The 14,966-nt window shown below is 35.5% G+C and overlaps 1 protein-coding gene across 1 annotated transcript; it reads left to right on the top strand.

Annotated features, from left to right (window-relative positions):
- Positions 1 to 2,801, top strand: LOC136813376 (ankyrin-1-like). The gene is made up of 3 exons (XM_067069887.1): positions 1 to 137; positions 307 to 988; positions 1,464 to 2,801. The coding sequence occupies exons 1-3, from the start codon at positions 110 to 112 to the stop codon at positions 2,224 to 2,226; spliced, it is 1,473 nt and encodes a 490-aa protein (XP_066925988.1). The 5' UTR covers positions 1 to 109; the 3' UTR covers positions 2,227 to 2,801.
- The last annotated feature ends 12,165 nt before the right edge of the window (positions 2,802 to 14,966 follow it).

The raw sequence follows: 14,966 nt of genomic DNA, 5'->3' as shown, positions 1-14,966 counted from the left end.
AGTTAGAAAAAAAATCGATTCGTGATACACGCATGTGCATTGATGAAAATATTTGAAGTTTGAGTTGATATCATAAATTTCGTGTTTGACAAAAAAAACTAAATCGAAAATGACTCGAAGAAAGATGGGTGTAGCTGGTAAGTCCTTTTACGGGGGATATTTTAAAAACTCTTTTAAATATCTTTACAACTTGATGGATAATGCTTGAAAAGAGGAATGAAACTTTTTGACATAAAATTGAATTTATTCAATTAAGAATAAAGTATATAAATCAATTAAGACTAAAATCTGGTTTTATGTTTTCAGGTTTATTAGATGAATTGGCTCGTGGTAACAACGTGGCCCAACTTGAGCAAATTTTAGTAGAAAATGAACATGTCAATAACAATGATAATGAATCCAAAAGTACCGCACTCCACACAGCTGCAACAAAAGGCTTCGCTGAAGTAGTAGCAGCTTTGATCCGCGCTGGAGCGAATGTTCGTTTACAGAATTGGAAAGGCTTGACACCGATTCACCTTGCAGCTCACCATGGTCGATTGAACGTTCTAAAACTTCTTCTATCTTATGATCCTACTCTCTTAAACATGACGGACTTAACTGGAAACACACTGATCAACATCGCAGCACACAAAGGACATGTTAGTGTCGTTGAATATCTTTTGAAAGAAACGGAGATTGACTTCCGCTTGAAAAATAAGCACGGGAACACAAGTTTCCATTCGGCAACTCTTGGTAGACGTCTCAAAGTTTTGAAAGTCTTACTCCACTATCATCCTGAAGCAATCAATGAAACGAACAAAGATGGTAACACTCCCCTACATCTAGCATCAGAACGAGGCTACGCTACAATAATGCAATTGCTGTTGTCACGTGGAGCACGCGGCACCAAGCGGAATAACAGAAATAAAACACCATTCCAGTTGTCACCTTTGGAAGGGCAAAAGGTCTTTAGAAAGTTCGAAAATTACAAAGACATCCTAACAAAGTAAGCATTATTCAGATATTCGGTTGCTCAATAGTGACTTTGAGACTTTTTGAGATAACGAGAATGCGAGCGAGTGAACAAATTCTTTGGCTTGTCCTGCCTGCCAATAGTCAATGTGTTTCTTTATTTATAATTAGCAATCAAGAGCTAATTATAATTACAATTTAAAAAGTTAATCTGATTAAAGGAGGATTTAAATGAGGCATTGTTTATATAGTTCATACAAATGTGATTAGCCTCCCACCTGTTTAAATAATCCTCTTGGAATTTTGATTATTGAGGCCTTGGAAAATACCTAGCTTTCAATTTCGAAGAGTTTTAAGCTAAAAGAAAGGTCTGACTAATCTTTTGTTTGGGATATTATGCTTTTGAGTAGGGCTTAAAATCTGCCCAAATATTTGCTCAAAAATGTAAACTTACTTAAAAGTAGACAAAAACATTTTAGTTACTAATTACTTTCCTTCCTTTTTTTTAGATGTTCGAACGATTTGGCTCCACTCCTCATCACCAAACGTTACGAGGACGATGACACAGCACTCCACATCGCCGCTTTTTTCGAGACAAAATTTGACGTCATTCGGCTGCTCGTCCAATCAGGACACTCCGTTAATTGTTACAACTGTCACAATCAAACACCCCTGTTCGTCGCCGTAGAAATGGAAAATACAATCAACGCTCGTACATTGGTGTCTTTAGGCGGCCGCGTAGATGACGTAGAATCAACGCGCGGGCAAACACCACTTCATGTCGCCACGTTTAAAGACAATGTAGAGATGCTCAAAATCTTAACTCGCCGTAACAGTTTAGACGTCAACGTAGTCGATCAGGATGGAAAAACGCCGTTAGCTTACGCAATCATACGTAGCTCACGTGTGGCCGTACAACATTTACTGGAACGTGGTGCTGATACAGGGATGAAGGACTCCAAAGGCAACAATGCGTTGCATTTATCGGTAATGACCAAAAACACTGAAATCACTGAAGACGTCCTATCCGTCGGAAATCAGTCACTCATCAACGAAAAAACAATGGAGGGTAAATCTCCACTTTTATTAGCAGTAGACCGCCAAAGTAAAAGCTTTGATACCAACACTATTAAAATGATTGACATTTTATTGAACAAAGGTGCCGACCCACATCAGAAGAGTAAGTCCGGATCAACCGCTTACGAGCTAGCCTGCACTCGTGGTATTGACTTGGACAACAGGCAAGACACACCACGCGAGACAACCATATGAATAAAGACAGACAAAAATATGACTTTTTAATGATTAGCAAATATTACAATGAAAATGAGAGCTGGCATCTCATATTGATTAATTAATTTTCAAAAGCACCTGTACACATTTTTTTTATAAGCAACTAAATTTTTGGGGTCAGGGGTTGCTTAGCTTTCTAGCTCGTTTTCTGGAAAATTTGCTTTGACCACCCTTGATATTATACATACCATATTTATGCTCATCGGGTCAAGGGCTATCGTTTAGCATGGTTAGATTATCTAAAAAGCAGTTGCTTATTTAAAAACAATGTGCGTAGGGCGTTAAAGGGTGTAAACTTTGGGAGGAGTGGGGTTGCAAGTAGTTAAATTCTTTTAAAAAGGATTGACTGCTTCTCAAATCAAAATTCGGAAAAGGGATAAATTTGACATTTATTTACAAAAAGAGATGAAAAAGATTTATGTAATTATTTCAGAGGTATTATTTTTATTATATTATAGCAGAATATGTGTAATGTATTATATATTGTAAAAAACACATGAAAAATTCTAACTTATGAGTGCAAAGCAAAAGAAAAAAACTGACAGACAACAAAACATATTTCATTTATCAAGGATAAGGTAATCCAACATTTGGAAAAACAGGAACAAAAAAACACCACATTCAGTTGGGTGAAATCACGGTGAAGGGCTAGAATCTAAAAAATACAAACAGTTTTTCAATGTGAAGGGATAGTGATTGGCAGCACTTGAATGTATTTTTTGTTTTTTTTCCTTGAAAAAGGTGCATACATAATAGTGTCTCACTTTTCTATTTTCGTTTTGTCCGAACAAGTCCAAAAATTGGGGGCAATCGAGGCTATTCGAAATAGTTTGATGAAATTTGCGGTTGGATAGTAAAAACACCTTTAACACTTGAAGCTAAGCAAACATCAAATTGCACATTTTTGTGTGATTATCCTCCCATGTTGTTTTTAAATACAGACACAGGGTCTAAAAATAACCAGTTTGAGGGATTAAAGCTCTTCTAATATGTGGTACGATTCGTTTAAGCATGTTTCTTGATAATACATCCGAATGACAAATTGGACAATCTGGACGAAAAAGAAGATTTGAGAACAACTGTGGAAAAAACTTTGGGTGACAAATTTCCAGAAAAACCCCTTTCTCAGATATAGTATCCCGCTGATAGCAAAGAAAGAGTCGGGGAAAGGGTATATTCGAAATCGCCAAATAGAAAAAAACAATTGACAGAGGTATATGTTGAAGTATATGTTCTTCACGCATAATAGCAAATAATATGCATATCTATAATGACGTTAGAACGTTTAAGTTGAAATTTCGAGCCAAAACTTACTGGGTCTTACAAAAAATGGATGTAGAATTCCAAAGACAACTATTCAAAATCCTAGAACTCTTGAATCTTGTAGAAGGAGCTGAAGATTTTATCATATATTTAAAATTATATTAAAAAAGTAGTCAAATAAAACATTTTTTTTACCAAACCCATATCTCATGTAGCAACCATCTTTTACGTAAAGATTACGTCAGAAAGCATTTAGCAATACCCTTTAAGACCAACAACAAAGTCATATTTCGCAAGATTTATTTATTGAGGATTCAAATGTAAACTGTTTGTCCATAGTTTGTGTGGATTTTCTTGTAATCCCTGATTGTATTTGTAAATGTACGAATGATGATGACTCAGAAAATTGCCCTGCAGCAACAAATTTGCCAAATTTCTGTCCTCTATATGACATCATATTTGGACAAATTGAAAAAGATCCAAACAAAATATCAGAACAATGTCCCATCAACGTTCAAAACGATAAAATATGGGATATAACAAGGATATCATAAAGACACGGTCAACAACTATCCTTGCTTGGGTGTCGAATCGGCTAAAAAGTTGGGTCAAACTTTCAAATGAGATTGGAGAGAAGATTGGAGAGAGGGTGACAGGGTGATCTTATACCAGTGAGTGAACTAATCAAACTTATTTACAAAGAAAATTTGATGCCAAATTAAATCAAATTTAAAAAGGGAAAATGATACCCATTTATCAGTGGAAATAAATATTTGTTCTTTCTCACGATATCACTAACAAACACCGATATCAAAACAAAATGAAATCAATGCTTAAGATTTAGCACCAAAAAAGACCGGGATCGAAAGATTTTAGGGTGCCAGTCCTTGGAAAACAAATCTCTGTAGCTGAACCATTTGTGTGTGCAAGGAGTGGCCCCGGATTAGTTTTTATCATGATTTGTACCCTAACCTATTCGTTTCGCCACCACTCATTGACTGTTTTTGTAAACGTAATGGTTAGTTGACCTAAAATAAATTCAAAAATGACAGCCCTTCAAAGGATCAAACAAATCTAATACGTATAAATTGAAAAGTTAATAAACTTCGTAAAGGTCAAATCGTTTGTAGGGTATATTGCATATCTGCCTTAACATGCATTTAAAATTGACAACTTTCAAAGATGTTTGGTTTGGTTTAGTTCTAATTATCTAAGTAAACTTCGACCCTTGTACTCGAGCCCAATCCCTTTTTTGAAGTGTTTGGTTTATAGGTGACGTATTTCAATTAAAAAGAACACAGACTGTAACGTAAGAATATGGAATACAATAACCCTTTATTCTGTTTCTAAATTTCAGGGATTTAGAAACTATCGATTAGAAATATTTGGATTATACACTGTTGAAAGGTAATCCAAATAAAAGGATGTTAAATGTTAAAGTTCAATGCTAAAGTTTCAGTAGATTTGAGCAGCTCAGGTTACATTTCAATAAAGAGTAATATTTAAAAGAACACTGAATTAGACTGGTCGCGCACAAAGGAATTACATATAGGGTTGCACACTAGTCTTGGCAATCAAGACGAAGGGTCCTCGATGTTTTAACGAAAAGATACATCCCTGTAGTATTTGCAATGTTGTCAAAACTATCGAACACTGGTTGAGAAAATATCCAATCATTTAGCTTACCATTTTCCCTTATTTAGAAGTTGCAAGCAATCTTTAAACCTGTTTGACCGGCTATCATACCATTCCAAAATGACACTTCAATAACAAATCAGAACATCGTCAACAAATCACCGAAACTTTCCGGTTTCCAAACCAAGTCAAAATCTCATGGCCATATGGACGTCATAACCCAAACCTCTTAATCAAAAAATGGATCCTTTCAAACTTTGGGAAACCCTTGGAGGAGGATAATAATACCGATAATTTGGAATAAGTTTTGAGTAAGAAGAAGTAACCTCGGGTGGTGAGCATTTAAATGTTTGAGCACAGGGCTAGAAATCGTTGCATTACTTCCTTTGTCACATGAATTTTTGTCTCAATTTAAAAAAAATTCTATTAGATTACTTTGACCCACGCTTAGATGTCACTCACATAATTAATATTTATTTTTTGATCAAAGGTTTAAAAAATCGTACACAAAAACCAAGCCCTAGAATTAAATTTGGCTTAAAGTTGAGCAATAAGTTGATTGTAAGATAAGAAGCCGACACAAACAATGCTAAATCAACAAACACCAGATGTAGAGTTAGGATGAATGTACTACTCCAGACCATACTCGGACAAAACCTTTCATAAGAATTAGTCAACTTTGAATGAGTACTAGTTAAAATTCTCGCATTTGTGAATGCCGATGCCAATGTTTTGTTTCGCTGAGGCTAGTGTTCTTAAAGTTCTTTCCCATTGAATTTAAAGAAGAGAGAGAGATGATAATCTTGCATGGGGAATGAAGCCACTTATCTCCCATCTGAAACACGTGACCCGCAAGATTGTCACAAACGCCATATAGAAAGTAAAATATCTCGCAAGATCTCGAAAAATATGCTGCGAGAAGATAAAGAAAGCGTTAAATTATATCAGTTATTCAAAAGGCGGCGCAAATCTTTCAGACTTCCCTTTATCTTGCTTGAGAAAGGTTGAGGATTTAAACGAATTTAGTGTTACCGTATTACGTCGAACAAACGCCCCCTCGAATAAACGGCCCTGCTTAAATCCAAAAATATTAATAAACGCCCGGGGCGTTTATTTGGATTATTTGAAATAATATGGTATGTGAATTTTTCGATTCTTTGGTGTTTACGACTATTAATTTTCAAAATTCTCCCAAAAATTTTTAAACTTTTCAAAATTTCAACAATAAATCAAGCATTTGAAATTGACCTGATGCAAGAAAAAGCAAACTGGTAAAAGGTTTGTTTCGAACGGAAGTCCTTGATGTTTCCAAAGGATACCCCTGATGAGGGTCTGATGTCAACGATTTTATAACAATGATGAGAAAAATGTCTGACAGACAGCTTGTGGCTTCATTGTGTAATAAGCCCCCAACTCAAAAGTCAAAATGACTTAAACATTTCACAGTTTTTGTTTCTTGTAAATTAAATTGTACATTTTACGTGTCAAACTGAAATCACGAAGTATCCGGTTGAATCGATGTTTAAAGATTCCTTTTGGAATAAATTTGAAGAACCCATAAATATATTTCCAATTTGATTGAGCCAATGCACTTTATCAATCCTTCGGGAAATGAGTTCAAACCCGGGGGGGGGAGGGGTTCTTAGGCAAGTGAAGGGTACGGGTATGTGCCACCCTAAAGGGTGTCTTTTTTGGGATATTAAAATCCCTGTAAAGGTTGGAAAAAACAGAAAAATAAATTTCAGTCCCACTAAAGGTCGGAAGAATAGGAAAATTTCTACTTTTTGCTTCTTGAAAGATCAAAATTTGGTCAAATTAGTCCCAATAAGGGTCGTAAAAATAGAAAGATTTTCTATTTCTCTCCTTCTTAGTCCCGCTAAGGGTCCGGGAGTCGAAAGTCAGGCAGCACATACCCGTCAGCTTGCAACCCTAGTCATGTTCAAATATCAAATGCGAGGACAGATATATCACAATAGTGTAAGTCATTGAAATGATTATGTCATTGACCGTAGGATGATCAAAAACAACTTTTCAATATTGATTCGAGAAGAGGGGAATCTTTAAATGAACAAGTGGCCTAAATTGAGGCAAAAATACCTTCAATCTGGGATACAATGTATTTGATCTTTGGACTTTATCGAAAAGAACAATACAAGAGGCTTGTATAACGGTTTTATGAAAGATAAATATTTTGCACTTGAAAATAATAGGCATCACCTGAATAAGTCATGATTCATGGGAGAATGCAAAGAAAAAAATTGAATGCTCTGAATCGTCATATGCTTACAAAGCGTTCCTAGGAGAAAAAAAAGTTCACTCGTCTAAAAAACAAACGGACAAATATGGACCCAAAAGAAAACTACTTCCTTTGAATTCTAGAGCAAGAAAGATTTCTACCCTTACAGTCTTTATAACAGTGCACTTCAAGGAGGCTCCCCAGTCAAATCACGCAAACACGCAAAAAAATTCCAAATCACGTTATCACGACTTAGATTTCCTTTATATCACGATCACGTTGATCACGTTGGTTCCTCCGATCATGCAATCACACACTTTTTAAAATTTGAAATCACGAAATCACGAACTTAAAAAAACGCCAATCACACCATCACGAAAACCGCTAGGGGTCTCTTCAAGCGGTCTGAAAACACACCCTTAATGCACACCACGCGCTCTTTAGGTCAATCGTCTTCTTAGTCTCCTCTCCCAGAATTTCGAGGTATTGGGCGAGACCAATTTAATTTGTTCTTCTACGGACAGATCGTTAGAAAAATATGGGTCGGTCGGTCGGCAAAATACATTTTTCATTTATCAGGGTTTGTAAGGTACCGAGAAAATTTTCCAAAAAGTATCTGGATCAAAAATTCACTTTGTTTTTTATCTTCGATGAATATCATAATAAAATTTTAGTGTATGGAATGCTTTTTATGATTTTTCAATTTCTTGAATTAATTTTCAGCTTTATTCAAGTTTAATTCTTACAAATAACTAGTGTGTAAAATATATTGTAGTGGAAATTCGAGATTATTATTTTTTTGATTTTAGCAAAAATAGGGTCAGTCGGGCCCGTAGAACAACAAATTAAATTGGTCTCGCCTATGCCAAGTTTGACAAAAAGTTAGTTTATCGAATGAAAAGGAGGTTATCATAATATCGACCATGTCCAATGCTAGTAGAAAATGCTCAAAGAAGGTTTAGGAAGATTGTAAATATATTTGGTTGATTGTTTGTTTCATACAGAAAATGAATAGAGTTAATAAAGTAATTTCTTTTTCAAGAAACATTCCATTGAAATGAAACCAGACAAAAGATTTTCATCGATTGGAGTATCTGGAGTAGATACAAAGTATATTGGATCATGAAGAACTTTCTGGCAATCATTGCAAGTTTATATGTTTTGCTACAATTAACTGCAACTCAAACCACTATTGAGGATTTCAAAGTTGGTACAAAGTTTCAATTATCCAAAGCATACGATGCTTACCAACCACGCCCTTGGGTCATGAGGCCAAACAACCCGAGTCAAGGAATCGAACCTCAAGATCTCAAGTCCAAAAGTAATGAAGAACTTAAAAGAATCAAATGTGTTTATGAGGAAAAATGTAGCGCTCCAGATGATATGAAGATTCAAGTTGACGGAAAAGGTGAATTTGAGCCACGAGAGGATATACATTTTGTATATTATACACCCAGTGTGGTCGCTATCTGCAAAGAACGCAAAGGCCAACCACCTGGATGGTATATGAGTGCTGATTTTTCAGGCTGCTTGATGGCTCAGTGGACAAAAGGCGGAGAGAGATATGTTGGTCACGTGGATACAGACAAAACTTATGCAGCTGACAGGTGCAAATTACTGGTTCAACCGAACTATGGCGCCTTCTTTAAGCCATATGACGGAGATAACAATAATGACTTCAGAGAGTACAAATCTTTGGATAAAAAGCACAAAAAAGCGGTGACGAAAGAGGTTGGGGAGGAGAAATATAAGATTTTACCATATTACCAAGTGTTGTATAAATGGGGTCTGGTGAGTAACGTGAATGAGTTTTACCTTCTTTACGTTAAACGAAGTCTTTCAGATGAAAGCACCAGTAACGCACAAGGGGACCCCATAACATGGACCTTCGAGGTTGTAAAAATGGTCCAGAGGAAGGCAAAGCCATTGAAAGATGTACCATTGGTGAAAGGCGAGTATACAAGCGATGATGGGAGCAAAACGAAGAAACCATTTTACGAGGAAGGAAACGAAACATTTGATTTCGAAGACGACGAAAATGAATTGGATCAATAAATAATTTTTCCCTTTTTTCATTAAGATGTGTAAAAAATTAATTTGAAAACTATCACGGTTATAATTAATAGAACACCCTCTGATTTCAGAATTACTGTTTACTTTTTCACGATTTGAGGGTTTTACGGTAACATTCTAACATTCTATCTATGACGAAGAAAAATAGTTCTTTTAGTACCCTTAACGTTACTTACTGCTTGAGAATATTTAGAGGAATTTCCTGCAATTTTCATGAATGCTGTAGTATCTTTTAGAGCGCTTGGAAAATATCACAAGAATGGAAAATATTTTCCCACCCTAGAGGCTTGTCAAGAAATGACGATTTCTCGTGTTTATTCAAATGGAAATTGCATCTGATGCATGTTTGATAGGCAGGTTTGTTTACAACATAGATACCATGGTAACCTAATCAAAGTCCGTTAATAAGCCCTTATAAAACACTTCGATTCTGACGCGTGAAAATCTGCTGATTGAATGCATGAAAAATATTTTCTTATTCACTGATTACGTGTTCATGAGTCGTCAATTTAGGACACCCACTCTTATTGTCATTTCTGGTTATGACATATTCCACTTCTAAAATGGGACATAAACTTTGAAATTATTTCGATTAAACCCACCATGCCCCGAAAAGGAGGGCTTCAGGGGTTCAGGCATCGTTGCAAAATCCTTGACGCGGTCTCGTAAAATTCCGTAATAAAATGCAAACCTCCAGATGTTGAAAATTTTCCTGACTTTCAGAACATCTGTGTTTTGAAGGAACATTTCCTCGTCGGCTGCTAGATAATGAAATCACCGAAGCCTAAATCCAAGGAGAGTAAAAGCAAAAAGCAAAAAGCAAAAAGCAAAAAGGGGAAAATATAGTCTAAAGCTTCTTTGAAGAAGGGAGTAAAGAAACTTGAGACTCTTCAGCAACAGATATATTCGTTGGAAGGCAAAATAGAGTGGTTCACATGCTTTACTGTAGAATTTTTGAGCAGCAATACATTAAAGTGTCGACAACTACATTTACAAATTTTCAGGTCAAGTTCTTGACACCTCTGCTTGAAATTATTTTGGGTATCTTTGTATTGTTTATGAATATTTTCAAGAGTGCTTAAAACATTACACATATACGGAACCCTTCTTCTAAGGATATACAACTCATTGCAATCTTTGTTATTCTAAATGAAAACAGTCTTTAAAAAGACGCTCCATGGTTTAACTCCCCAAAAGATTTTGCAGTAAGTTACACCCAGAATGAAAATCTCGAAAGCATTCAACTCACATTGGGTAAAAAAGCCTGTAAGTGATAAGGTGCCATCACAATTTTAAGAGCATGGAAACTAAATCTAAAAACTGCTGAAATGACTCACTTTTTTGACTTTCAATAATCCAAATATCCACTGTACACAAATAGAATTGTCTATTGTATATATAACTCGAACAAGAACGAGTTGTGGAGACCGCTTCATAGTCCTTTGTTAACCGAAGAGAAAAATCCGAATTATAAACCCCTCCGGGTCATAAAGGAGGTTGTAGGATTAAAGTCATCTTGCTATTACAAATTCTCAAAAAAATTCTTTTGCGGTTGTTTTTCAAGGTGTCTGGCTATTTGTTTGTTTATTAGTTTGTTTTGTACAGAATAAACTATCTTTCTGCATAGAACCATTCAATAATTAAAACTTCCTAGGCGACCACGACCAGCGACAACGACCGGTGACCAGATAAATTTGGGTTATCGAGTTTATCTGTTCTCTCCACCGTAGAGAACGTCCAAATCAAGGGTAGATTCGCTGGAGTTCGGTATTCGGTATTCGGGATTCGAAAAACGTCAATGGAAACTTACTGACTAATGCTATTGACTTCAAATAAAAAACGGATGAGAGACTTTATTATAAGGATTAAGAATTGGGAAAAAAAATCCAAAAAAGGGCGTGGTTATTCCGTTATTTAGGGAAATTTCCTATTTCGATATTCAGTAATTTTTCAACAGTGGAACTTTGAAATACTCTCCAGGCTTGGGAAATTACTCAATTGACTCCAAACCAAAAACGGATGCAAGCTAACAGGTATAGAAACAATGCCTACCAATTAAGAAACTTCAAAAGGGCGTGGTTTTTTCGTGTTTTAGGGAAATTCCCCATTTCGGGATTCAAAATAGCTTTTTTTTTTTTTTGGAGTGTTTTAGAAATTTGGGAAATAACTTTAAAGACCCCAAACCAAAAACGGGTGCAAGCTTACATGAATATAAACAATGCTGAATAAGTGGCATTTTTGTTTAAGAAACTAGTAACCAAGCAGCCTCAATTTTTCTTAAGAAATCAGCCTTTTGAGCCTTAAATGTTTCTAAACTTTTTGACATAATCAGCCTATTTTTCATGCAAAGAAAAAACATTTGTTTTGATTGGCAGGTTCTAAAAAAAACGAGTTAAAAAATGTTATTTTCTCATTCTCATTCTCAGCCTTAGCATGTTTTCTTAGATGCTTTTTAGTTTTTAGGCATTCTGAGCCTCATGTTTCTTAAAAGTGTGTTTCTTGAAAAAAAAAACGTGTAACCGCAATGACAGACTTTAAGGAAGGTACAAGACTTTTTCTTTCAAAAGTTAAACAAGATTCGAAGGAGGTTGTTTTCCTGCAGGAAGAATGCAATGATCTGAGAATTCAGTTAGCCGGAAAAGAAGAGTCTGAAAACAGATTATTTAAAATTTGTTTATTACACCCCTGGTGTTGTGTCGTATTGCAAAGATGCAAGAGGTAAGACCTTCTGTTGGTACCTAATTGGTGATTTTAAAGAGGATCTCATGCTAAAATAGGAGGAAGAAAACGAGGCGAGATTTGTTGGGCGTGTTGAAAATGATTGAAAGGACTGTAAAAAGGAAGTTGAAAAAAAGGAGGGGGGTTTTCTTGGATCAACTTGGAGAATGTGAGAAGATTGCAGATAAACATCTTGCCGAATTGAAGACGAAGAAAATGATTGAAAAAGTCAGGTATCTGCATTACATGAAAATTTACAAATGGGGTATGGTGGGTAACACGAATAAATATTACATTATCTACCTCAAACGTAGTCTTGATGATTTGAATGTGGTGAAGCCGACAAAGCCAACCCTTGATATCATCAAATACGAAGAAAGAGCATCAGAGTCGCTGGTTAAGATCCTTGCGACAAACAAAGTTTCAAGTTTCTCACCCAAAGCATCAAGTTCAAAAGGAGCAACGCATTTTCACGGTGAAGAAGCATAAGAAAGGAAGTGTTGACGATGATGACGAAAATGATGATTTTATATGGATCGATCGTTAATTAAAGATTAAGCTGAAGTTTATACATGTACATGAGCAAATCGTATGTTACTTTCATAAATGTGGTGTATCGATAATCATGGACACCTTGACGGACATAGCAAATATTTATTGGTACCATAGAGACGTACCAGAGTTTGCAGACCGCACATTGATAACAACCTGATAACACTAGGAAATTAAATGATAATAGTATTATATTAAACTCAGCGGGTTTGAAAATAATTTGAAAATTCATTGAAATATATCATTTGGCAAAGTCGCTGATCGGTACTTGTCACGGTTAAATCTCTTCAAACTTTATACTTTGCATTTTTACTTTTGAAGCTGATTTCTTAATCATGGAAAGTTATGCCATGGCTTTTCGAACAAGTTCACTCAAAGCAAGATGGAACAAGCAGATTAAGTGTAAAACAATACTTATTTTCCATGCTAACAATATTCTAAATAAAGATTTTCAGAGGATCAATCAGAGCATTTGTTTACGAAAGCACTTAACTGGTCCTTCACCTTGTCAAAAAAGTCCGTCAAACGTGAATTTGAGAAATGACAAAGTGTTGTCACATACTCTCCAAAACCGAAGCTGAACAAGCTCATTTATTACGTTTTGCGAGAAACCAGCTATTATTTACATATAGTTTATACCATGTTACTTCGGGTACCAATAGCCGGGGGGGAAATAAGCGGGGGGGGGGTTGGAATAAAAATGTCCTGGGTGGAAAATTTTTGAAAAGGAGGCTAATACAGCAGAATTAGGACAAAAGAGGGAACTTTCAAAAACATTTTCCCAAAAATTAATTATAACCTGGGGGGGGGCGGCTATTAGGTACCCGAGAGTCATCCTTGTCATTCCTCCAGATGGATAGTTTATTGTTATATGGAAAATTATACCCCTTTTGAAAGACTTTCTCTCCCTTATTGCGTTAATGCTTACCCCTTAATAAGTTCTCTCCTTTAAGAAAGGGGTGAGTACAGAAAGTCTTTTTTTCGAAGACCAGGTACAGGAAAATATTTCCAATTAAGTTCCCTTGCGTTTAGTTTGAGGAAATATCTACTGAGTCTGACTGAGTGATCAAAGATAGGGGTAACAGAATTTTAAGGTTATCAAAAGAGGCCGGAATAATTCTAATTTTCCTAAAAATAGAAAGAATCACAAACCCCTTCAGAAGAAAGTACGTGATTGAAATTCAATCCTTCAAAAAGAAAAAGGTCAGAAGCGAGAATGAATAGAACTAGATCAATGCAAAGAATAAAGAATCGTAAAGTTCCTTCATGTTTTTTCCCCAGATTGGTAGCCAAGAAATACTTTTATAGCCAAAGTCAGGAGGCTTCAAAATACCACTATTAGGTTATATGGTAATTCTTCTAAAAATGTGTTTGCAAGGTAAGTAAATTTGATTGGAATATCTGTCTTGCAGAGACTGGTTGTAACTGACAGACGTCATACACCCATGAAATTTGATTCCGAAATCTCAATTCTGTTGGCTCTCACATTCGAGAGGCGAGTTATTTACAGGATAAATATTTAGAAATATGTTTTGATAGTAGCTTTAGGGTAAGGATTTATCAAGTGTATCAAGGTTAAGTCTGCAATTATTTGCATGGAAACTAACCCTTGGAGACAATCGCAACTATAAAAAAACAGAGTAAGACCATGAAATTCAATGCTATTGGCTCTCACGTTTGAGGGAAGGGGTATTAAAGGGTAAATATTTAAAGAAGTATTTAGACAACAGGTATCTTTGTCTATATATACATATGAGGTATGTTTACAAAAACAGTCATTAAAATAATTTATAGGACTAGAACTTTAGTTGTTTAAAATTAAGTTTCAGTTTTTTCATATATTTCTCTAGCCTGGATATCCAAGCTCAAAATTTAAGAAAAAACAAAATTTACCTCAACATACAAAGTTCTTAAATTATAGAGCTTGGTCTCCCTAGAGAATGAAAGTGAAAACCCATGTTTCCTAGCAAACCCAGGGCAGCAAAACAGAAATTAATAAAAAGCAGTCTTACAAGATCTAAAACTATTTAAAACATCCAAAGATTACACCAAAGTCCATAAAAAAAGTTTGCATGCATTATCATGACCAACCATGTTTTCTTGGAAAATGAACTTGCCTCTGTTTTCTTCTTTTTCATGTTTTCATGTAACAGAAAGCCCTATCTTCACTAACAACTGGAGGACTATCCTATTTTTGCTTTAGAATTGCTCAACGCCGTGTAGATTGGCCCTTACGGTTTTA

The sequence above is a fragment of the Clytia hemisphaerica genome, unplaced genomic scaffold (genome assembly GCF_902728285.1).
Source record: "Clytia hemisphaerica strain Z4C2 unplaced genomic scaffold, Clytia hemisphaerica genome assembly, whole genome shotgun sequence".
NCBI classification, from domain to species: domain Eukaryota; kingdom Metazoa; phylum Cnidaria; class Hydrozoa; order Leptothecata; family Clytiidae; genus Clytia; species Clytia hemisphaerica.
This window is presented reverse-complemented; position numbering and strand designations above follow the sequence as displayed.